The sequence below is a fragment of the Oncorhynchus clarkii genome, chromosome 13 (genome assembly GCF_045791955.1).
Source record: "Oncorhynchus clarkii lewisi isolate Uvic-CL-2024 chromosome 13, UVic_Ocla_1.0, whole genome shotgun sequence".
Lineage (NCBI taxonomy): Eukaryota > Metazoa > Chordata > Actinopteri > Salmoniformes > Salmonidae > Oncorhynchus > Oncorhynchus clarkii.
In genome coordinates, this window is record NC_092159.1 from 9,251,188 (window position 1) to 9,277,069 (window position 25,882).

At 41.4% G+C, this 25,882-nt stretch overlaps 1 protein-coding gene and 1 long non-coding RNA gene across 2 annotated transcripts; one reads left to right on the forward strand and one right to left on the reverse strand.

Annotated features, from left to right (window-relative positions):
• Positions 1–5,737: 5,737 nt before the first annotated feature.
• LOC139424358 (uncharacterized) lies at positions 5,738–19,573 on the reverse strand. The gene is made up of 16 exons (XM_071176102.1): positions 19,424–19,573; positions 18,162–18,239; positions 17,535–17,879; positions 16,921–17,139; positions 16,437–16,769; positions 16,091–16,321; positions 15,632–15,856; positions 15,147–15,491; positions 14,823–15,035; positions 14,402–14,671; positions 13,903–14,166; positions 13,533–13,796; positions 13,276–13,366; positions 13,112–13,166; positions 7,586–7,821; positions 5,738–6,566 (listed from the first exon to the last, which is right to left on the reverse strand). Exons 2-16 carry the CDS (start codon positions 18,214–18,216, stop codon positions 6,362–6,364), a joined length of 3,351 nt encoding a protein of 1,116 aa, XP_071032203.1. The 5' UTR covers positions 18,217–18,239; positions 19,424–19,573; the 3' UTR covers positions 5,738–6,361.
• Positions 16,660–25,882, forward strand: LOC139424360 (uncharacterized). Its single transcript, XR_011635931.1, has 3 exons — positions 16,660–16,734; positions 22,981–23,043; positions 24,016–25,882. It is a non-coding gene; the product is annotated as an uncharacterized lncRNA (long non-coding RNA).

The following is a 25,882-nucleotide window of genomic DNA, read 5'->3' on the forward strand; positions in this document are numbered from 1 at the left end:
ACAGGACTGTATACTGTAATAGAATAGTACAGGACTGTATACTGTAATAGAATAGTACAGTATTGTATAATGTAATAGAATAGTACAGGACTGTATACTGTAATAGAATAGTACAGGACTGTATACTGTAATAGAATAGTACAGGACTGTATACTGTAATAGAATAGTACAGGACTGTATACTGTAATAGAATAGTACAGGACTGTATAATGTAATAGAATAGTACAGTACTGTATAATGTAATAGAATAGTACAGGACTGTATAATGTAATAGAATAGTACAGGACTGTATACTGTAATAGAATAGTACAGGACTGTATACTGTAATAGAATAGTACAGGACTGTATACTGTAATAGAATAGTACAGTACTGTATACTGTAATAGAATAGTACAATACTGTAATAGAATAGTACAGTATTGTATAATGTAATAGAATAGTACAGGACTGTATACTGTAATAGAATAGTACAGGACTGTATACTGTAATAGAATAGTACAGGACTGTATACTGTAATAGAATAGTACAGGACTGTATACTGTAATAGAATAGTACAGGACTGTATACTGTAATAGAATAGTACAGGACTGTATAATGTAATAGAATAGTACAGGACTGTATACTGTAATAGAATAGTACAGGACTGTATACTGTAATAGAATAGTACAGTACTGTATACTGTAATAGAATAGTACAGGACCGTATAATGTAATAGAATAGTACAGGACTGTATACTGTAATAGAATAGTACAGGACTGTATACTGTAATAGAATAGTACAGGACTGTATACTGTAATAGAATAGTACAGGACTGTATACTGTAATAGAATAGTACAGGACTGTATACTGTAATAGAATAGTACAGGACTGTATACTGTAATAGAATAGTACAGGACTGTATACTGTAATAGAATAGTACAGGACTGTATACTGTAATAGAATAGTACAGGACTGTATACTGTAATAGAATAGTACAGTACTGTATAATATAATAGAATAGTACAGGACTGTATACTGTAATAGAATAGTACAGGACTGTATACTGTAATAGAATAGTACAGGACTGTATACTGTAATAGAATAGTACAGGACTGTATACTGTAATAGAATAGTACAGGACTGTATACTGTAATAGAATAGTACAGGACTGTATACTGTAATAGAATAGTACAGGACTGTATACTGTAATAGAATAGTACAGGACTGTATACTGTAATAGAATAGTACAGGACTGTATACTGTAATAGAATAGTACAGGACTGTATAATGTAATAGAATAGTACAGGACTGTATAATGTAATAGAATAGTACAGGACTGTATACTGTAATAGAATAGTACAGGACTGTATACTGTAATAGAATAGTACAGGACTGTATAATGTAATAGAATAGTGCAGGACTGTATAATATAATAGAATAGTACAGGACTGTATACTGTAATAGAATAGTACAGGACTGTATACTGTAATAGAATAGTACAGGACTGTATACTGTAATAGAATAGTACAGTACTGTATACTGTAATAGAATAGTGCAGGACTGTATACTGTAATAGAATAGTACAGTACTGTATACTGTAATAGAATAGTACAGGACTGTATACTGTAATAGAATAGTACAGGACTGTATAATGTAATAGAATAGTACAGGACTGTATACTGTAATAGAATAGTACAGGACTGTATACTGTAATAGAATAGTACAGTACTGTATACTGTAATAGAATAGTGCAGGACTGTATACTGTAATAGAATAGTGCAGGACTGTATACTGTAATAGAATAGTACAGGACTGTATACTGTAATAGAATAGTACAGGACTGTATACTGTAATAGAATAGTACAGTACTGTATACTGTAATAGAATAGTGCAGGACTGTATACTGTAATAGAATAGTACAGTACTGTATACTGTAATAGAATAGTACAGGACTGTATACTGTAATAGAATAGTACAGGACTGTATAATGTAATAGAATAGTACAGGACTGTATACTGTAATAGAATAGTACAGTACTGTATACTGTAATAGAATAGTACAGGACTGTATAATGTAATAGAATAGTACAGGACTGTATAATGTAATAGAATAGTACAGGACTGTATACTGTAATAGAATAGTACAGGACTGTATACTGTAATAGAATAGTACAGGACTGTATACTGTAATAGAATAGTACAGGACTGTATACTGTAATAGAATAGTACAGGACTGTATACTGTAATAGAATAGTACAGTACTGTATAATATAATAGAATAGTACAGGACTGTATACTGTAATAGAATAGTACAGTACTGTATAATATAATAGAATAGTACAGGACTGTATACTGTAATAGAATAGTACAGGACTGTATACTGTAATAGAATAGTACAGGACTGTATACTGTAATAGAATAGTACAGGACTGTATACTGTAATAGAATAGTACAGGACTGTATAATGTAACAGAACAGCACAGTACTGTATAATGTAATAGAATAGTACAGGACTGTATACTGTAATAGAATAGTACAGGACTGTATACTGTAATAGAATAGTACAGTACTGTATAATGTAATAGAATAGTACAGGACTGTATACTGTAATAGAATAGTACAGGACTGTATACTGTAATAGAATAGTACAGGACTGTATACTGTAATAGAATAGTACAGGACTGTATAATGTAACAGAACAGCACAGTACTGTATAATGTAATAGAATAGTACAGTACTGTATAATGTAATAGAATAGTACAGGACTGTATACTGTAATAGAATAGTACAGGACTGTATACTGTAATAGAATAGTACAATACTGTAATAGAATAGTACAGTACTATATAATGTAATAGAATAGTACAATACTGTAATAGAATAGTACTACTGTATAATGTAATAGAATAGTACTGTATACTGTAATAAAATAGTACAGTACTGTATACTGTAATAGAATAGTGCAGGACTGTATACTGTAATAGAATAGTACAGTACTGTATACTGTAATAGAATAGTACAGGACTGTATACTGTAATAGAATAGTACAGGACTGTATAATGTAATAGAATAGTACAGGACTGTATACTGTAATAGAATAGTACAGTACTGTATACTGTAATAGAATAGTACAGGACTGTATAATGTAATAGAATAGTACAGGACTGTATAATGTAATAGAATAGTACAGGACTGTATACTGTAATAGAATAGTACAGGACTGTATACTGTAATAGAATAGTACAGGACTGTATAATGTAACAGAACAGCACAGTACTGTATAATGTAATAGAATAGTACAGTACTGTATAATGTAATAGAATAGTACAGGACTGTATACTGTAATAGAATAGTACAGGACTGTATACTGTAATAGAATAGTACAGGACTGTATACTGTAATAGAATAGTACAGTACTGTATAATGTAATAGAATAGTACAGGACTGTATACTGTAATAGAATAGTACAGGACTGTATACTGTAATAGAATAGTACAGGACTGTATACTGTAATAGAATAGTACAGGACTGTATAATGTAACAGAACAGCACAGTACTGTATAATGTAATAGAATAGTACAGTACTGTATAATGTAATAGAATAGTACAGGACTGTATACTGTAATAGAATAGTACAGGACTGTATACTGTAATAGAATAGTACAATACTGTAATAGAATAGTACAGTACTATATAATGTAATAGAATAGTACAATACTGTAATAGAATAGTACTACTGTATAATGTAATAGAATAGTACTGTATACTGTAATAAAATAGTACAGTACTGTATACTGTAATAGAATAGTACAGGACTGTATAATGTAATAGAATAGTACAGTACTGTATAATGTAACAGAATAGTACAGTACTGTATAATGTAAGAGAATAGTTCAGTACTGTATACTGTAATAGAATAGTACTGTATACTGTAATAGTTAATAGTTAATAGAATAGTACAATACTGTATACTGTAATAGAATAGTACAGTACTGTATAATATAATAGAATAGTACAGTACTGTATACTGTAATAGAATAGTACAGTACTGTATAATGTAATAGAATAGTACAGTACTGTATAATGTAATAAAAAATGTAATAAAATAGTACAGTACTGTATACTGTAATAGAATAGTACAGTACTGTATACTGTAATAGAATAGTACAGTACTGTATACTGTAATAGAATAGTACAGGACTGTATAATGTATAATGTAATAGAATAGTACAGTACTGTATAATGTAACAGAATAGTACAGTACTGTATAATGTAAGAGAATAGTTCAGTACTGTATACTGTAATAGAATAGTACTGTATACTGTAATAAAATAGTAATGTATACTGTAATAGAATAGTACTGTATACTGTAATAGTACAGTACTGTATAACGTAATAGAATAGTACAGTACTGTATAATATAATAGAATAGTACTGTATACTGTAATAGTACAGTACTGTATAATATAATATAATAGTACAGTACTGTATAATATAATAGAATAGTACAGTACTGTATACTGTAATAGAATAGTACAGTACTGTATACTGTAATAGAATAGTACAGTACTGTATAATGTAACAGAACAGCACAGTACTGTATAATATAATGGAATAGAAACAAAATAGAATAAAAATATTGAATGTTCATATATAATCTCATAAATTTGATTATAAGTGTATATATTTTTTTATGAAAAATGTAAATAAGAATAATTTATATATATACACACACACACTACTGGTCAAAAGTTTGGGGTCACATAGAAATGTCTTTGTTTTTTAAAGAAAACACATTTTTTGTCCATTAAAATAACATCAAATCGATCAGTAATACAGTGTAGACATGGTTAATGTTGTAAATGACTATTGTAGCTGGAAACGGCAGATGTTTTATGGAATATCTACATAGGCGTACAGAGGCCCATTATCAGCAACCATCACTCTTGTGTTCCAATGGCACATTGTGTTAGCTAATCCAAGTTTATAATTTTAAAAGAAAACCCTTTTGCAATTATGTTAGCACAGCTAAAAACTGTTGTCCTGATTAAAGAAGCAATAAAACTGGCCTTAGACTCGTTGAGTATCTGGAGTATCAGCATTTGTGGGTTCGATTACAGGCTCAAAATGGCAAGAAACAAATAACTTTCTTCTGAAACTCATCATTCTATTCTTGTTCTGAGAAATTAAGGCTATTCCATGCGAGAAATTGCCAAGAAACTGAAGATCTCGTACAACGTACTACTCCCTTCACAGAACAGCACAAACTGGCTCTAACCAGAATAGAAAGAGGAGTGGGAGGCCCCGGTGCACAACTGAGCAAGAGGACAAGTACAGCATTGTTTATAAGACAAAACTGACCATAGATCAGCACTCCGACTAAGTGTGAATACAGTAGTCCTGTGTCTCAGGTGGTAGAGCATGGTGCATGGTTTCCATTCCCAGTGGGGCCACCGGCATGTAGAATGTATTCACACATAATTATAAGTCTCTTTGGATAAAAGCATTTTCTAAATGGCAAATCTTATGATACATTATTATAACACTTAGTTGGACTATACAGATCCAGCTATACAGGGTTTCTGTCAAACTTGTGTTCAGGTTTTCTTGGTTCTGGGTTTGTTGTGTTCAGGTCCTCTTGGTTCTGGGTTTGTTGTGTTCAGGTCTTGGTTCTGGGTTTGTTGTGTTCAGGTCTTGGTTCTGGGTATGTTGTGTTCAGGTCTTCTTGGTTCTGGGTTTGTTGTGTTCAGGTCTTCTTGGTATGTTGTGTTCAGGTCTTGGTTCTGGGTTTGTTGTGTTCAGGTCTTGGTTCTGGGTATGTTGTGTTCAGGTCTTCTTGGTTCTGGGTTTGTTGTGTTCAGGTCTTCTTGGTTCTGGGTTTGTTGTGTTCGGGTCTTCTTGGTTCTGGGTTTGTTGTGTTCAGGTCTTCTTGGTTCTGGGTTTGTTGTGTTCAGGTCTTCTTGGTTCTGGGTTTGTTGTGTTCAGGTCTTCTTGGTTCTGGGTTTGTTGTGTTCAGGTCTTCTTGGTTCAGGTTTGTTGTGTTCAGGTCTTCTTGGTTCTGGGTTTGTTGTGTTCAGGTCTTCCAGGTTCTGGGTTTGTAATGTTCAGGTCTTCTCGGTTCTGGGTTTGTAATGTTCAGGTCTTCTCGGTTCTGGGTTTGTAATGTTCAGGTCTTCCTGGTTCAGGGTTTGTTGTGTTCAGGTCTTCTTGGTTCTGGGTTTGTAATGTTCAGGTCTTCTCGGTTCTGGGTTTGTAATGTTCAGGTCTTCCTGGTTCAGGGTTTGTTGTGTTCAGGTCTTCTTGGTTCTGGGTTTGTAATGTTCAGGTCTTCCTGGTTCAGGGTTTGTTGTGTTCAGGTCTTCTTGGTTCTGGGTTTATTGTGTTCAGGTCTTCTTGGTTCTGGGTTTGTTGTGTTCGGGTCTTCTTGGTTCTGGGTTTGTTGTGTTCAGGTCTTCCAGGTTCTGGGTTTGTTGTGTTCGGGTCTTCTCGGTTCTGGGTTTGTAATGTTCAGGTCTTCTTGGTTCAGGTTTGTTGACTGTACTGTAGAGAACAGAGGAGTCCTCCTCAGCTGCTTGTGCTGCTGTGGGTCTGAGAAGAGAGAAACAGAAATGAAACAGAATCTGCATCCCCCAAAAAACCTTCATATACTCTTTATAGTGCATTACTTTGAGCAAGGCCTCTCAGGTTCTGGTGAAATGTAGTGCACTAAATAAGGAATAGGGTTCCATTTGGAACACATCACAGTTCCTCAAAACCACCACTCTCTCATTATATTGTTGGGTTTGTAAGGAAATTCCATTACTAGTGGCCACTAGGGGTCAACTCTTTTGCTTATTAATGACGTCATGGTCTTCTCGTTCCAATAAGTAGCAGCATATGAATGAGCTGTAATCAAGAATAAAGCTTGTTTACAACCAAATCTAGAAACATATGTAACTGGAATGTTATAGGAGGGTCAGATTTTCTTTTGGCGAATTCACTCGTTTTTGAGAAACTATCCCCAATCATCTATTCACTTCCTCATCCTCGTTGTTCAGTCAGTGGGCTCCAGAAACCCCCCAAAACATCCTTTTAGAGACTAAGAAACTCTAAGTAGTCTGTAGTGATGCATGTCTTTAGATGTTGTACACATGAAATGGTGTCATTCTGAACTCCGTAACGTCATGTTCCATGTTGTTGAGACATGAACGTTGCTTCTCGTCCGTTCTAGCAGCCTGATACTCGGAGAATAGAACAGTTGGACGGAGAAACAGCAGGAGTCACACAAAACGGAATATAACGTTGTGGATAAAGTTCAGAATGACACAATGTCATGTGTACAACTGTTACGTCTAAAGACCTGCATCACTATACTGAGATATTTGGAGCATTTGTTCATGTTTTTTTAGAGCCTCTGTACTGCACAACGAGGATGAGGAAGTGAATTGGTGGTTTCCCTAAAACAAGTGAAATTGCAAAAAAAAGGTGTCTGGACCCTTCTGGAACATGGCATTTAGATAAAAAAAATAGAAATTTGGTTGTAAAAAAGCCAACTTCTCCTTTAATGTGGTGTATTCACAATGCTCTAGAAATGTCTCTATGTTATTTTAATGGCAGACTATGCTCACCGGTTGGCATTACTGGGGCAGTTGAATTTCACAGCATCGTACTGGACATCCTCTTCCTGTTTCTGGGGTTTACACAGCTGGACGGTGGAGTACAGAGGCACTTCCTGGTTTTTGGAGCTAGAGAAGTGGACGCTGGCGTAGTGGACATCGTCCTGGTCGACGGTGGACTCTGTCTGTGCTGCAGTATGGGCTGTGGACATGCTTGAGACGTTTTCATACACTGGACTAGAGTCTCCCTGATGGGAAGAGGACAGACAACATGATAAGTAGAAATGCTCCACCAAGCAATACACATAATCTGATTCCAACAGACTCACCTGTACATTCTCTGTTTCCAACAGACTCACCTGTACATTCTCTGTTTCCAACAGACTCACCTGTACATTCTCTGTTTCCAACAGACTCACCTGTACATTCTCTGTTTCCAACAGACTCACCTGTACATTCTCTGTTTCCAACAGACTCACCTGTTACGGTGAGTGAATGAGGACCCAAAAGCGAATTAACTTAAACAGAGCTTCTTTAATAACCAAACATAGGTAGGCTCAGATAGACCGGCAGATTCCGACAGGACAGGACAAGGTTACAGCAAACATGACGATAGTCTGGTTCAGGCATGAAACACAACAAACAAGAATCCGACAAAGACAGGAGCAGAAACAGAGAGAGATATAGGGACCTAATCAGAGGGAAAAGGGGAACAGGTGGGAGAAGGGGTGACGAGGTAGTCAGAGGAGACAAGGAACAGCTGGGGGAAAGCGGGGGAGAAAAGGTAACCTAATACGACCAGCAGAGGGAGACAGGGTGAAAGGAAAGGACAGAAAGACACAACATGACAATACATGACAGTACCCCCCCACTCACCGAGCGCCTCCTGGCGCACTCGAGGAGGAAACCTGGCGGCAACGGAGGAAATCCTCGATCAGCGCACGGTCCAGCACGTCCCGAGAGGGAACCCAACTCCTCTCCTCAGGACCGTACCCCTCCCAATCTACGAGGTACTGGTGACCACGGCCCCGAGGACGCATGTCCAAAATCCTGCGGACCCTGTAGATGGGTGCGCCCTCGACAAGGATGGGGGGGGGGGGGGGAAGACGAGCGGGGGCGCGAAGAACGGGCTTGATACAGGAGACATGGAAGACCGGGTGGACGCGACGAAGGTATCGCGGAAGAAGAAGTCGAACTGCGACAGGATTAATGACCCGAGAAATACGGAACGGACCAATGAACCGCGGGGTCAACTTGCGAGAAGCCGTCTTAAGGGGAAGGTTCTGAGTGGAGAGCCAAACTCTCTGACCGCGACAATATCTAGGACTCTTAGTTCTACGCTTATTAGCAGCCCTCACAGTCTGCGTCCTATAACGGCAAAGTGCAGACCTGACCCTCTTCCAGGTGCGCTCGCAACGTTGGACAAAAGCCTGAGCGGAGGGGACGCTGGACTCGGCGAACTGAGATGAGAACAGCGGAGGCTGGTACCCGAGGCTACTCTGAAAAGGAGATAGCCCGGTCGCAGACGAAGGAAGCGAGTTGTGGGCGTATTCTGCCCAGGGGAGCTGTTCTGACCAAGACGCAGGGTTGCGAAAAGAAAGACTGCGTAAGATGCGACCAATAGTCTGATTGGCCCGTTCTGCTTGACCGTTAGACTGGGGGTGAAAGCCGGAAGAGAGACTGACGGAAGCCCCAATCAAACGGCAAAACTCCCTCCAAAATTGAGACGTGAATTGCGGACCTCTGTCCGAAACGACGTCTGACGGAAGGCCATGAATTCTGAAAACATTCTCGATGATGATTTGTGCCGTCTCTTTAGCAGAAGGAAGCTTAGCAAGGGGAATGAAATGAGCCGCCTTAGAGAACCTATCGACAACCGTAAGAATAACAGTCTTCCCCGCTGACGAAGGCAGTCCGGTGACAAAATCTAAGGCGATGTGAGACCACGGTCGAGAGGGAATGGGAAGCGGCCTGAGACGGCCGGCAGGAGGGGAGTTACCGGACTTAGTCTGCGCGCAGACCGAACAAGCAGCCACGAAACGACGCGTGTCATGCTCCCGGGTGGGCCACCAAAAACGCTGGCGAATGGAAGCAAGCGTACCCCGAACGCCAGGGTGGCCGGCTAACTTGGCAGAGTGAGCCCACTGAAGAACGGCCAGACGAGTAGGAACGGGAACGAAAAGAAGGTTCCTAGGACAAGCGCGCGGCGACGGAGTGTGAGTGAGCGCTTGCTTTACCTGCCTCTCAATTCCCCAGACAGTCAACCCGACAACACGCCCCTCAGGGAGAATCCCCTCGGGGTCAGTGGAGGCTACTGAAGAACTGAAGAGACGAGATAAAGCATCAGGCTTGGTGTTCTTAGAGCCCGGACGATAAGAAATCACGAACTCGAAACGAGCGAAAAACAGCGCCCAACGCGCCTGACGCGCATTAAGTCGTTTGGCAGAACGGATGTACTCAAGGTTCCTATGGTCAGTCCAAACGACAAAAGGAACGGTCGCCCCCTCCAACCACTGTCGCCATTCGCCTAGGGCTAACCGGATGGCGAGCAGTTCGCGGTTTCCCACATCATAGTTACGTTCCGACGGCGACAGGCGATGAGAAAAATACGCGCATGGGTGGACCTTGTCGTCAGAGAGGGAGCGCTGAGAAAGAATGGCTCCCACGCCCACCTCTGACGCGTCAACCTCGACAACGAACTGTCTAGAGACGTCAGGTGTAACAAGGATAGGAGCGGATGTAAAACGATTCTTGAGGAGATCAAAAGCTCCCTGAAACGGACCACTTAAAGCACGTCTTGACAGAAGTAAGGGCTGTGAGAGGAGCTGCCACCTGACCGAAATTACGGATGAAACGACGATAGAAGTTCGCGAAGCCGAGAAAGCGCTGCAGCTCGATGCGTGACTTAGGGGCGGGCCAATCAATGACAGCTTGGACCTTAGCGGGATCCATCTTAATGCCTTCAGCGGAAATAACAGAACCGAGAAATGTGACGGAGGAGGCATGAAAAGTGCACTTCTCAGCCTTCACAAAAAGACAATTCTCTAAAAGGCGCTGGAGGACACGTCGAACGTGCTGAACATGAATCTGGAGTGACGGTGAAAAAATCAGGATATCGTCAAGGTAAACGAAAACAAAGATGTTCAGCATGTCTCTCAGGACATCATTGACTAATGCCTGAAAGACAGCTGGAGCGTTAGCGAGGCCGAAAGGAAGAACCCGGTATTCAAAGTGCCCTAACGGAGTGTTAAACGCCGTCTTCCACTCGTCCCCCTCCCTGATGCGCACGAGATGGTAAGCGTTACGAAGGTCCAACTTAGTGAAAAACCTGGCTCCCTGCAGGATCTCGAAGGCAGAAGACATAAGAGGAAGCGGATAACGATTCTTCACTGTTATGTCATTCAGCCCTCGATAATCTATGCAGGGGCGCAGGGACCCGTCCTTCTTCTTAACAAAAAAAACCCCGCTCTGGCGGGAGAGGAGGAGGGGACTATGGTACCGGCGGCAAGAGCTACAGACAAATAATCTTCGAGAGCCTTACGTTCGGGAGCCGACAGAGAGTATAGTCTACCCCGGGGGGGAGTGGTTCCCGGAAGGAGATCAATACTACAATCATACGACCGGTGTGGAGGAAGAGAGGTGGCCCTGGACCGACTGAACACCGTGCGCAGATCGTGATATTCCTCCGGCACCCCTGTCAAATCACCAGGCTCCTCCTGTGAAGAAGAGACAGAGGAAACAGGAGGGATAGCAGACATTAAACATTTCACATGACAAGAGACGTTCCAGGAGAGGATAGAATTACTAGACCAATTAATGGAAGGATTATGACAAACTAGCCAGGGATGGCCCAAAACAACAGGTGTAAAAGGTGAACGAAAAATTAAAAAAGAAATGGTTTCGCTATGATTACCAGAAACAGTGAGGGTTAAAGGTAGCGTCTCACGCTGAATCCTGGGGAGAGGACTACCATCCAGGGCGAACAAGGCCGTGGACTCCCTTAACTGTCTGAGAGGAATGTCATGTTCCCGAGCCCAGGTCTCGTCCATAAAACAGCCCTCCGCCCCAGAGTCTATTAAGGCACTGCAGGAAGCTGACGAACCGGTCCAGCGTAGATGGACCGACAAGGTAGTGCAGGATCTTGAAGGAGAGACAGGAGTAGTAGCGCTCACCAGTAGCCCTCCGCTTACTGATGAGCTCTGGCTTTTACTGGACATGAAGTGACAAAATGACCAGCAGAACCGCAATAGAGACAGAGGCGGTTGGTGATTCTCCGTTCCCTCTCCTTAGTCGAGATGCGGATACCTCCCAGCTGCATAGGCTCAGCTCCCGAGCCGGCAGAGGAAGATGGTAGTGATGCGGAGAGGGGGGCAACGGAGAGCGCGAGCTCCTTTCCACGAGCTCGGTGACGAAGATCAACCCGTCGCTCAATGCGAATAGCGAGTTCAATCAAGGAATCCACGCTGGAAGGAACCTCCCGGGAGAGAATCTCATCCTTTACCTCTGCGCGGAGACCCTCCAGAAGACGAGCGAGCAAGGCCGGCTCGTTCCAGCCACTGGAGGCAGCAAGAGTGCGAAACTCAATAGAGTAGTCTGTTATGGATCGATTGCCTTGACATAGGGAAGACAGGGCCCTGGAAGCCTCCTCCCCAAAAACAGATCGATCAAAAACCCGTATCATCTCCTCCTTAAAGTCCTGATACTGGTTAGTACACTCAGCCCTTGCCTCCCAGATTGCCGTGCCCCACTCACGAGCCCGTCCAGTAAGGAGAGATATGACGTAGGCGACACGAGCAGTGCTCCTGGCGTAAGTGTTGGGCTGGAGAGAAAACACAATATCACACTGGGTGAGGAACGAGCGGCATTCAGTGGGCTCCCCAGAGTAACACGGCGGGTTATTGATTCTGGGCTCCGGAGATTCGAAAGCCCTGGAAGTGGCCGGTGGATCGAGGCGGAGATGGTGAACCTGTTCTGTGAGGTTGGAGACTTGGGTGGCCAGGGTCTCAACGGCATGTCGAGCAGCAGACAATTCCTGCTCGTGTCTGCCTAGCATCGCTCCCTGGATCCCGACGGCTGAGTGGAGAGGATCCGAAGTCGCTGGGTCCATTCTTGGTCGGATTCTTCTGTTACGGTGAGTGAATGAGGACCCAAAAGCGAATTAACTTAAACAGAGCTTCTTTAATAACCAAACATAGGTAGGCTCAGATAGACCGGCAGATTCCGACAGGACAGGACAAGGTTACAGCAAACATGACGATAGTCTGGTTCAGGCATGAAACACAACAAACAAGAATCCGACAAAGACAGGAGCAGAAACAGAGAGAGATATAGGGACCTAATCAGAGGGAAAAGGGGAACAGGTGGGAGAAGGGGTGACGAGGTAGTCAGAGGAGACAAGGAACAGCTGGGGGAAAGCGGGGGAGAAAAGGTAACCTAATACGACCAGCAGAGGGAGACAGGGTGAAAGGAAAGGACAGAAAGACACAACATGACAATACATGACATCACCTGTACATTCTCTGATTCCAACAGACTCACCTGTACATTCTCTGATATGTCTCTTGTGTCAGAGGTGGATATGGAGGCCTTCTTCCTGGTTTACACATTAATGGATTAATTATTGAATGAATGGACGAATCAATGAACAAAGTAAGTTAATAAAAAAGAGTTGGAGTGAAATAATCTTTAAAATAATCTCTCACCTGAACCACATGAGTCCAGAGAGACAGAGGATGAGAACCAGAACCACCACTATGATTCCTACAGCTGCAGTCACAACTGAGGTTTGTTTCCCTATAATATAATATGGATGATATGGGAACAACAGTACAATATTTGTTAACTGATCTAATCTCAAAGTATATATAATTATTAAACAAAGTATGATAAGATAAAGTATAATTATTAATATTAGTTTGAAACATCATTTTGTGTTGAAATATATAAGATGGATTTTCACCTGGTAAAATGATCATCAGAGTTGTAGAGTTCCTAGATCCTCTTCTATTCTGGGCCTCACAGTAGTATTCTCCTCTGTCCTCAGAGATGATGTTAGTGATGTTGTAACTCTGTCCTGATGCTTTTGGTGAGGTTACGTTCTTCTTGTACCAGGTGTATTTGTCCACAGGTGGGTTGGCATCACTGCTGCAGGTCAGAGTCACTGAACTGCCCTCCACTATTTCACCAGAGGGACTGACTGACACTGAGGTGTTCTTTGGGCCGTCTGGTGGACAATATGTAACAACAGTGTATTAAATAGTGTTTTTCTTGTGATTGAAATATGAATTTAAATGTGATTCTGATTAAAAGATGAGGTTAGGTGAACTTACACTGAACGTCCACAGACACAGAAGAAGAGTTGAGACGTCCATATTTATTCTCAGTCTCACAGTAATATTCTCCACTGTCCTCAGAGATGATGTTAGTGATGCTGTAACTCTGTCCTGATGCTTTTGGTGAGGTTACGTTCTTCTTGTACCAGGTGTATTTGTCCACAGGTGGGTTGGCATCACTGCTGCAGGTCAGAGTCACTGAACTGCCCTCCACTATTTCACCAGAGGGACTGACTGACACTGAGGTGCTCTTTGGTTTATCTGATGTAAAGGAGAATTTGTCAGAGGGATATGACTAGTATATTTACCACAGTAGTATATTTACAAATTAAATGTCATGTCAAAAATAAATTATCTGTTTAGTTAGAGAACTATCTAAAACTCTAACTTACACAAAACGTTAACAAATACTCATTTGGAGATGCTTTAGGACTTTCATTTAGTTATAATTGTTTTGCTACCTTCTCATTCAAACACTGAGCTGTACTTTACTCACACTTCACATCCATGTTAATGGTCCTAGACCTGTCTGTCCCCATCTCATTCTGGGACACACAGTAGTACTCTTCAGTGACAGATGACTGGATTTGATTGAAGACAAGCTGTGGTCCTGTCATACTCTGATAGTCACCTCCATTCTTCTTGTACCACCAGGTGTAACTCTGCACAGGTGGGTTGGCATCACTGCTGCAGGTCAGAGTCACTGAACTGCCCTCCACTATTTCACCAGAGGGACTGACTGACACTGAGGTGTTCTTCGGTTTATCTGATTTAAAAGACCAAACATTTTATCAAAGCAATATTAGCAATTTGTATTTTTAAAAAAATTTTGTTCTAAAATTATTGATAAAGTCTTGTTTACCTGAATTTACATGATACTTGCTAAGTAGAATACTGTACTATTGTACTGTACTCACACACTGCAGGAGAGCTGAGATCACTGTCTTTTACAGCACAGGAGTAGCTGTCTGCATCCTCACTGCTGATGGAGTACATGGGGGAGGAGTCCTCTTTTATAGGTTGTCTGTTCCTGTACCAGATGTAGGTGGGGTTGTCAGTCAGAGTACAGGTGGTGATACAGGTCAGTGTCTTCTGTCCCTCTGCAGCAGGAGTCACCTTCACCTGCAGACCTGAAACAATATGTATAAAACCACATACACCTCTGTGTTAACAGGATGGTTAATTTATTTTCTCCTGTAATTCATTATGATATACAGTTGTATCATACAGTGTAGTGTTACCTGTGACAGACAGAGTTGTTCCTGGGAAACTATGACCCCAGACAAAGTAGTATGTTTTAAAAGTGAAGCGATACTCAGCTGAGTCCTCCTCTCTCAGATCTGTGATTCTCAGACTGGAGTGACCAGTGTATCTCCATCTCTCTTTGTCAGGGTACTTCACACGACCTGCATACCCTGGGTCTGTGGTTAGGTCCTCTGGTGTCAACCTATCACTTCTAAACCAGAATGATGATGTGGTGGAATAATAACCAACATAAGTACAGGATATGTCCACTGTTGACTCCTTCAAGACACAGATTCTCCTCTTGGTGTAAGTCACTCTGTTGCATCTCTGACCCTGAACACCTGAAACACAGTGACATAACAAGAGGTCAATTGGATTATATTCTCAGTTCTTTCTAGAAATGCTAAACGTTCTCAAATTACAAAGTGAAACCAACACACACACAGGTTGTACAGTATTGTTCAATTAAAGAAACACTCACACACTGCAGGAGAGAGGAGATCCTCATGGCCTTTTACAGCACAGGAGTAGCTGTCTTCATAGTTACTGGAGACTGGGTCTTTGTACTGGGGGGAGGTGCTCTCATCTAGATGTTGTCCGTTCTTGTACCAGGTGTATGTGGGGTTACCAGTCAGAATACAGGTGGTGCTACAGGTCAGTGTCTTATACATTGAATACTGTTTAGGAGTCACCTTCACCTGAAAACCTAAATGAAAGGGGAGTAAAAACAGATTACATAATTTAGAATTAATTATTCATTTCCTGACTCTTCAAAACTGTATAATGTGCTATGCAGTGTTACCTGTGACAGAGTGCATACATCTATGACGTCTGTAATTTCTATGTAATGAAGAATATTGATAGGTAAAGTATTACCCTTCTCATTGACCTTAAATGACTGATACTTCCTAAGTAGAATCCTAGTTTAATTCAGACTCACAAACTACAGGAGAGTGGAGAGCCTCGTGACCTTCAACAGCACAGGAGTAAATGTCCACAGTAGAATCCCAGACCACCAGCATATTACTAGAGTGTTGTTGGGAAGTGGGCTCATCTAGACGTTGTCCGTTCTTGTACCAGATGTAGGTGGGGTTGTCAGTCAGAGTACAGGTGGTGATACAGGTCAGTCTCTTCTGTCCCTCTGCAGCAGGAGTCACCTTCACCTGCAGACCTGAAACAATATGTATAAAACCACATACACCTCTGTGTTAACAGGATGGTTAATTTATTTTCTCCTGTAATTCATTATGATTTACAGTTGTATCATACAGTGTAGTATTTATTACCTGTGACAGACAGAGTTGTTCCTGGGAAACTATGACCCCATTCAATGTTGTTTGTTTTAAAAGTGAAGCGATACTCAGCTGAGTCCTCCTCTCTCAGATCTGTGATTCTCAGGGTGAAGGGACCTCTGTATGTTCCAGTGTACTTCACACGACCTGCATACCCTGGGTCTCTGGTTAGGTCTTCAGGGGTCGACTTATCACTTCTAAACCAGAATGATGATGTGGTGGAATAATAACCAACATAAGTACAGGATATGTCCACTGTTGACCCCTTCAAGACACAGATTCTCCTCTTGGTGTAAGTCACTCTGTTGCAGCTCTGACCCTGAACACCTGAAACATAATGACAAGAGGGCATTACTTATACATTTACACAGTAGAATCATGAACTGCAGTAATCCAGAATAGTTATGCCATCTGGTATTGTGTTGCAGTTTGGTTAGATAACTGTGAGGACTAAAAACTGAGTTAAATCCATACTCACACACTGCAGGAGAGTGGAGATCCTCATGGCCTTTTAAAGCACAGGAGTAACTGTCTGCATTTCTAAGGTAGTCTGAGTACTGGCTGGAAGTGTCTTCCTTTACTTTGTGTCCGTTCCTATACCAGATGTAGGTGGGGTTGTCAGTCAGAGTACAGGTGGTGCTACAGGTCAGTGTCACCCAATTTGGCCAAGTTTTAGAAGTTATCTTCACCTGCAGAGCTGGAATAGATCACAGCATTAAACCCTGAATCACTTATTGTCTTGTTTAATCACATGATGCAAGACATTCTCAAACTCATTTAATTCTCAAATCTGTTTCATATATACAAATCCAATTTCTAGACCTAAATGGACAGTAGATATTAATTCAACAGACTAGCAGTATAAAGCATGTTACTGTACCTGTTACAGACAGAGTGACTCCAGGGTCACCAGTATATAGAATGTTACTGTACCTGTAACAGACAGAGTGACTCCAGGGTCACCAGTATATAGAATGTTACTGTACCTGTTACAGACAGAGTGACTCCAGGATCACCAGTATATAGAATGTTACTGTACCTGTAACAGACAGAGTGACTCCAGGATCACCAGTATATAGAATGTAACTGTACCTGTAACAGACAGAGTGACTCCAGGATCTCCATAATATTTCCCTCTGGTCTGATCTGTTATGAATCTGAACTTGTACGTAACTGAGTCACTCTCTCTCAGGTCTGATATTCTCAGGGTACAGTCTTTCTTCTTATCCCCATGATACTCCAGACGACCTGCATAATCTGGGTCCTGACCTAGATCTTTAGGTTCTTTACCAGCCTCCATTTTAGTGAACCAGAAGGTTGTTGTGACTTTACCTCTGGGATATGTGTAAGAGCAGAACAGATCCACTGTTGACCCCTTCAAGGTACAGATACTCTGAGTGGTGTATGTAACACTCCAGCCATCCTGACCCAGTACCACTGAAACACAGTTAGACATCACAATGGTATCAGAATGAGGACAAGGTATATTGGCTCACACTGACTGTAGGGTTTGTTCACATTTTGTTGCCGTAGTTCCTGAGTTGAGTGTGAATGGAAACCACAGATAAGCATCACTCAGTGAGGTGTGAAAGATAACTATTTAAAGTGAAGTGGAGACACCTAACAGAACACACCAGAATAACATTATGATTCTTATCCTTTTAGAAATGTCTGTAGATTGACAAACAGAGCAACTAAAAGATAAGAATGAGACCATACCTGCTACAGACCAGAGAAAGACCACCAACACACTTCCTGCTGTTCTCAAGACCATTGTTGCATCTCCCACCCTGCAGTCTTAGAAACATAAACAACAACTCACTCTATAGCTGGTGAATAACTACATACAAACCATCAGGGGCAGCAGGTAGGGCTCTAGTCAAAAGTAGTGCACTCTATAGCTGGTGAATAACTACATACATACCCTCAGGGGGGCAGCCGGTAGGGCTCTAGTCAAAAGTAGTGCACTCTATAGCTGGTGAATAACTACACACATACCATCAGGGAGGCAGCAGGTAGGGCTCTAGTCAAAAGTAGTGCACTCTATAGCTGGTGAATAACTACATACATACCCTCAGGGGGGCAGCAGGTAGGGCTCTAGTCAAAAGTAGTGCACTCTATAGCTGGTGAATAACTACACACATACCATCAGGGGCAGCAGGTAGGGCTCTAGTCAAAAGTAGTGCACTCTATAGCTGGTGAATAACTACATACATACCCTCAGGGGGGCAGCAGGTAGGGCTCTAGTCAAAAGTAGTGCACTCTATAGCTGGTGAATAACTACATACATACCATCAGGGGGGCAGCAGGTAGGGCTCTAGTCAAAAGTAGTGCACTCTATAGCTGGTGAATAACTACATACATACCATCAGGGAGGCAGCAGGTAGGGCTCTAGTCAAAAGTAGTGCACTCTATAGCTGGTGAATAACTACACACATACCATCAGGGGCAGCAGGTAGGGCTCTAGTCAAAAGTAGTGCACTCTATAGGGAATATGGTGTCATTTGGGATGCAGAATAACAACACATCATCATCACAGCCTTGAGAGGATGGTGTGTAAATCACATTCATCATAATAGTTTGGTAATATGGTGTGTCAGCGGTATCGGCAGGTAGCATAGCGGTTATGAACGTTGGGCCAGTAACTGAAACATTACTGGTTCAAATCCCAGACCTGACAAGGTGGAAAAATCTGCCAATTTGAGCAAGGCAGTTACCACCAGCTTGAATGATAACTCCTATCCCCAAGCTGTGAGGATAAACAACAAGTCACACATATCTTTTATATCATCATTATATGATAGTGTTCGTATTCACCAAGTGTCCCAGAGTAGGATCTAGGATTAGTTTTCCATTTAGATCATAATTATATTGACCAGGAGGACCTGATCCTAGATCAGCACTCCATGTCTGAGACCCTTGAGGAGATGACTTACGGCTAAAAACAAAAAACTATATTTCAAGATCTCAAGAGTACTTACAGACTGAAGGGGAGAGGTCTTGTACAGTGAGTCAACTGACTGGTATTGAGTGGGAACTGCTAGTAAGTGTCAGTTCTGTGGTTGAAACATATTTAAAGTAGTCAGAACACAAGTAGCTGATGCAGAACAGTCCTTTCCTTCCTCTTTTAAGACATTAACATGCATGATAATCAGAACAGCATGTCAGAGAAGGGAGGTTACTGTATTAAAATGGGTCCTACATTTCTATAATAGACAAAATGTCCCCCATTTCCACTTTCAATAAATACAGAACCATGTTAACAATATGTTGACTATTCTATATGGAATGTTTATAATATCTTAGAATGTGTTGTCTTGTCCCTCTGAGTTCTACATGGAACAGGTCAAAGTTCCATTTACATTTGGTCAGTTCCATGATGTCATTCATTCTATTCTACAAACACATTCAATTTACACTCCTCATCAGCTGTATCAATGTGGTACTGAAGGTTCCAGTGTTCTAGACTAGAGCTCCTCCTACTGGCATCTCAACATTACTGCACCATCCTAATAATAATGCCCTCAATAATGTTGGGCTAATAACAACATTCCAAACTGACAATACATCAGGTAGAATGGTGAAACACAACACTGACTACTTGACAAAGTCACATTTAATCACACAAACACTGATGTCTGTAGTAGTACACCATGCCACTTTCATATTATGTTACACTGTTGACCCTTGTGTACAGTACTGGTAGTAGCATTAGTTAGCAGAGGAATCAGTATCATCATCACCATAGTCTGCTGTATTGACTGCTGCTGTCCATATACTGTATAGTCTAATGTAGCCTGTTATCCATATATAGTCTAATGTAGCCTGTTATCCATCAATAGTCTAATGTAGCCTGTTATCCATATATAGTCTAATGTAGCCTGTTATCCATCAATAGTCTAATGTAGCCTGTTATCCATCAATAGTCTAATGTAGCCTGTTATCCATATATAGTCTAATGTAGCCTGTTATCCATCAATAGTCTAATGTAGCCTGTTATCCATATATAGTCTAATGTAGCCTGTTATCCATATATAGTCTAATGTAGCCTGTTATCCATATATAGTCTAATGTAGCCTGTTATCCATATATAGTCTAATGTAGCCTGTTATCCATATATAGTCTAATGTAGCCTGTTATCCATATATAGTCTAATGTAGCCTGTTATCCATATATAGTCTAATGTAGCCTGTTATCCATATATAGTCTAATGGAGCCTGTTATACATATATAGTCTAATGTAGCCTGTTATCCATATATAGTCTAATGTAGCCTGTTGTCCATATATAGTCTAATGTAGCCTGTTATCCATATATAGTCTAATGTAGCCTGTTATCCATATATAGTCTAATGTAGCCTGTTATCCATATATAGTCTAATGTAGCCTGTTATCCATATATAGTCTAATGTAGCCTGTTATCCATATATAGTCTAATGTAGCCTGTTATCCATATATAGTCTAATGTAGCCTGTTATCCATATATAGTCTAATGTAGCCTGTTATCCATATATAGTCTAATGTAGCCTGTTATCCATATATAGTTTAATGTAGCCTGTTATCCATATATAGTCTAATGTAGCATGTTACCCATATATAGTCTAATGTAGCCTGTTATCCATATATAGTCTAATGTAGCCTGTTATCCATATATAGTCTAATGTAGCCTGATATCCATATATAGTCTAATGTAGCCTGATATCCATATATAGTTTAATGTTGTGGTGAAATCCTGCACAGAGCCTTCACCGTGCGCTGCCACTTTAAGAGCACATCAGCAGTCAGGAAGGAGGAAATAAAGCTCTTCTGGCTCTCTGTGTGGAGCTGTTGGTTGGACCACAGTGTGTGCAACTCTGCAGAAGTCCTGTTTATTTTCAGTGTGTTTAGTTGTAAAGTGTTAAGTTGATGGCCGGTGTTACCTCTCTAGGTCGTGGTTTTAAAATGCTTGTTTTTCATGACGTTGAAGTTAGGTTCACCTTAGGTTCTTAAAGAGAGATGAAAAGATGTGATTTATGGATGTCTGTGTTTGGGCCGAATGAAAGCTGGCGAAACACAGACGTCTATGATTGGTTCAGATTTGGTCCGGACCAGACCAAAAACCAATGTCCGTGAACGTGGAAATCAGGGCCGGTCTGGAATGCACAAAAACACCATCCAAAAGGTGTCCGTGTTGGACGGTGCTTACTGAGGTAAAGCCAGTTCAGACATGACCAAAATATATGTCCAAAAGTGGCGCAGTGGTTAAGGGCAGCGCCAGCTGTGCCATCAGAGTCCTGGGTTCGCGTCCAGGCTCTGTCGTAACCAGCCGCGACCGGGAGGTCCGTGGGGCGACGCACAATTGGCCTAGCGTCGCCCGGGTTAGGGAGGGCTTGGTTGGTAGGGTTGGATAAGTCTACCTCCAGTGTTTTCTAATTGAATCCAGGCCCCAGGGTTAGATAATTCTACCTCCAGTGTTTTCGAATTGAATCCAGGCCCCAGGGTTGGATAAGTCTACCTCCAGTGTTTTCTAATTGAATCCAGGCCCCATGGTTAGTTAATTCTACCTCCAGTGTTTTCTAATTGAATCCAGGCCCCATGGTTAGTTAATTCTACCTCCAGTGTTTCCTAATTGAATCCAGGCCCCAGGGTTAGATAATTCTACATCCAGTGTTTTTCACAAAGGGTTTTAAAAGGACCCTCTAGACATAACCTCCTTATTGTTGCATTCTGACTTTGTGAACAACCAAAAGGTCAATTAGAGGTTGCTTATATTTGTCCTGTTTCAGATGCAGGTGTGTAACCTGTACAGTGTGTGGTGTGAAATGGAAATGTGTTTGTTGCATATCCCACGGAGACACCCGTCGGAGTCACGGCCAGGGATCAGAGTAGCATATTGTCGTGGAAATTTCCTCTATTTACCAAATCATGGGAGCAAACCACACACACAAGTCAGAGTTAGTTATCAAAGTCCATCTTTAATTATATGAGCTCTATCACAACCCTGTGACTCTCAGATCGATTCAGTGTCTAACCATGAATTCTCTGAGAGCCCCTTCCACATTTCAAATGAGGTCCTTTATAGTAAAGACACACACACAGGATAAGACAGCATAGACATAATAAATCGTTCAGCTTTGTCTCCTTACTCAAACCCCAGAACCATAAACCAACCCTCCATATCAACAGGCATATATCAAATTGTCATTTAGATACAACCAACTCAAAATACAACCTCCTGGACAAACTCACAGAGAGGAGAATGATTCCAGACACTGCCATCTCTGATGGGAAAACTAGGGAGTGAACTGGCACACACACAGTGGAGCAAAATATATGCTTACACATGATGACACTTTGACCTCTCCCCTCTCAGCGGCCATGCAACTTAGTCTTGACATAGAACAGATACTGCAACCCTGCCACAGTATTATACAAAAATACCATTCTGATGAGAATTAACTTACACCCATTTGATAAATATAAAACATCTTACATATGTTACCAACAAATTCTGAATCTTCCCTAACAATATTCAACTGTTTCTCTGTTTCACTCTGTCAGAAAATGGACAAGAACAAAGATGGCGTGGTCACCATTGAGGAGTTTCTGGAGTCTTGTCAAAAGGTTTGTGTGTCTGTGTGTTGGTGTGTGTGTGTCTGTGTGTGTGTGTGTGTGTGTCTGTCTGTGTGTCTGTCTGTCTGTCTGTCTGTCTGTCTGTCTGTCTGTCTGTGTGTCTGTGTGTCTGTCTGTGTCTGTCTGTGTCTGTCTGCGTGTGTCTGTCTGTCTGTCTGTCTGCGTGTGTCTGTCTGTCTGCGTGTGTCTGTGTGAGTACCTGTTTGTGTGTGTGTGCATGTGTTCAATTGCAGCATGATTCTATAGGATATGGTTATTTATGACGTGATTTAATCATATTTAAAACGTCACAATGTGAAGTTTATTTCCACAAATGTGTGTTTTTTCATCCACAGGTACACCTCCAATTGACTCAAATTATGTAAATTGGCCTATCAGAAGCTTCTAAAGCCATGACATCATTTTCTGGAATTTTCCAAGCTGTTTAAAGGCTCAGTCATTTAGTGTATGTAAACTTCTGACCCACTGGAATTGTGATACAGTGAATTATAAGTGAAATAATCTGTCTGTAAACAATTGTTGGAAAAATTACTTGTGTCATCCACAAAGTAGATGTCCTAACCGACTTGCCAAAACTATAGTTTGTTAACAAGAGATTTGTGGAGTGGATGAAAAACGAGTTTCAATGACTCCAACATAAGTGTATTTACACTTCCGACTTCAACTGTATATCTTTTAGCCTCTCTGAAATCAAATAATCTAGTGATAGATTAAACAAATACATGACTGTCATTGAACAACCCCATGACATGATGAGATGTGGAAAATCACACCAATCTCTTGCATAAGTTATTGAAACTTATTAGTAAAGCTAATTTACTAACTAACTAACTAATTTACTAACATTGGATCTTCAACTTTTTATTTATTTAAGAACCTGTTACTGCTTCTGTACTGTTTAAACCTTCTCTCCAACTGCTTCTTACCCGTTGTGCTTTTTGTCCCTTCCTGCCTCCTGTCCAGGATGAGAACATCATGCAGTCCATGCATCTGTTTGACAACGTCATTTAGTGATACTTCCTGTGGGTGTGGCCTAAAGGACAGGGTGCCCATATTTAGCCTCACAGCCTCCACCCCTAGCTCCCCTCTATCCCCAAACACAGACTCATTAGGGATGTCAGGTGGGTAAACGGTACCCCTCCATGGATCTCCACTCTCCTCCTACCTGGGAAGGTCAGACAACAGTTAGGTGTGCAATAGGTACACCTCCATGGGTCTCCACTCTCTCATCCACCTCTAGCCCATCTCTGCCCCCCAAAAGAGACTCCCCTACCTGGGAAGGTCAGACAACAGTTAGGGGCTCAAAGCCACGCCATGTTGGAGACCATATCACTCATTCTATATGACATCACATTCTCACTATGCAATTGATTCTCTAATTACTAGTTTGACAAAATGGTGGACTGTTATTATTCTAAGGACAAAAGGCTTTAAATGAAACAATAATCTCACTGCTTGGTATGAACTTGTTAACTGTGAGATGTATTATTATCAATCATCGACATTCTTCCATTTCTCAATGTTCTGGAAGGGAATCCCCTGGCTGACGGAATTACCCACAACCCTCCAATCATCCATATTGTGTCCTATTTACCTCAACAGAAATATGGTCCGGGTCTGTTTAGTTTTTTTTGTGCGTGACTTCTGGTTAAGCGCTTCCGGCCAATAGTTGGGAGCTAGCTAGCTAACTAACTCAGTATCGCTTCTCACAACTTTCCAAACTTGGATTCACATAAATGGTAATTTTATGTTCTGTAAGGGGTTGCCACGGCAACTGTCAGAAACAGAAACTGTTCATGGAGCAGGAGTGTTTTGACCACCAAACTTTTTTGAGGAGCGAGTGCAGTTGTGAGGCTCCTTTTGATTTGCACCCACCTCCTAAAGACGAGGAGTCTCTTTGGCTTTGGCTCAAAGCATTGAAAAGATGCTGTGAAGAAGTCAATGGAACTCAATCAAAACAATCGAATTGCCATGGAAACGTGTGGGGGAAAGATGCCATGGGGGAAAGATCCCAAATCTCCTCATTGCCCCCCAGCAAAATGAACCTCCATTTAGGCGTGTTATTATTTACAGTATAGAGTATGTGTACTATGTTGTGGTGAAAATCAGAAATGTAATGCTTGTATGGATGTCAACCACAGGAGGTTGGTGGCACCTTAATTGGGGAGGACGGGCTCATAGTAATGGCTGAAGCGAAATCGTTGGAATGGTATCAAATGCATCAAACACATGCGACTGAAGCCCTTCCATTCGCTCCGTTCCAGCCTTTATCATGAGCCGTCCTCCCCTCAGCAGCCTCCTGTGATGTCAACCCCAATGTTCAGGTCATCGTCACCAACCACCGACATTAGTTAAAAAACGACTTTGACTACACCACTGATTTCTGTATGCTAGCTATGCTACCAGCTTTTATGAAGGTGAGTTAGTCTTTATCAGTCACTCCTTCTAAACCTGAAAAGGTACAACTCCTAAATGATGCAGCAAAAACAGCCAAATAAATTCAAATCAGACTTTAGTAACCACATTGTGGGCCTGTTTAGAATGCATCAATCATGACGGATTGATGAATATACACTTTGTTATATCAAATATGTTGAATGTGCACCAATCCGGCGTCCCTCTTATGTCCCCCACGGTCTGCGTTCCATTGACCTCTTTACAGCATCTGTAGTGTCTGCATGCTGTGTGTTTTAAAAAGGACAATAAGTCATATTTCATGTGGTTGTGTGTGTACTGTATGTGCTGGAGATGACTCCTTCTGAAAGTGTCTGTGTATATTTGTGTACAGACATGATGTTGATGATGTCTGTACAAACCCAAATATAAGTGA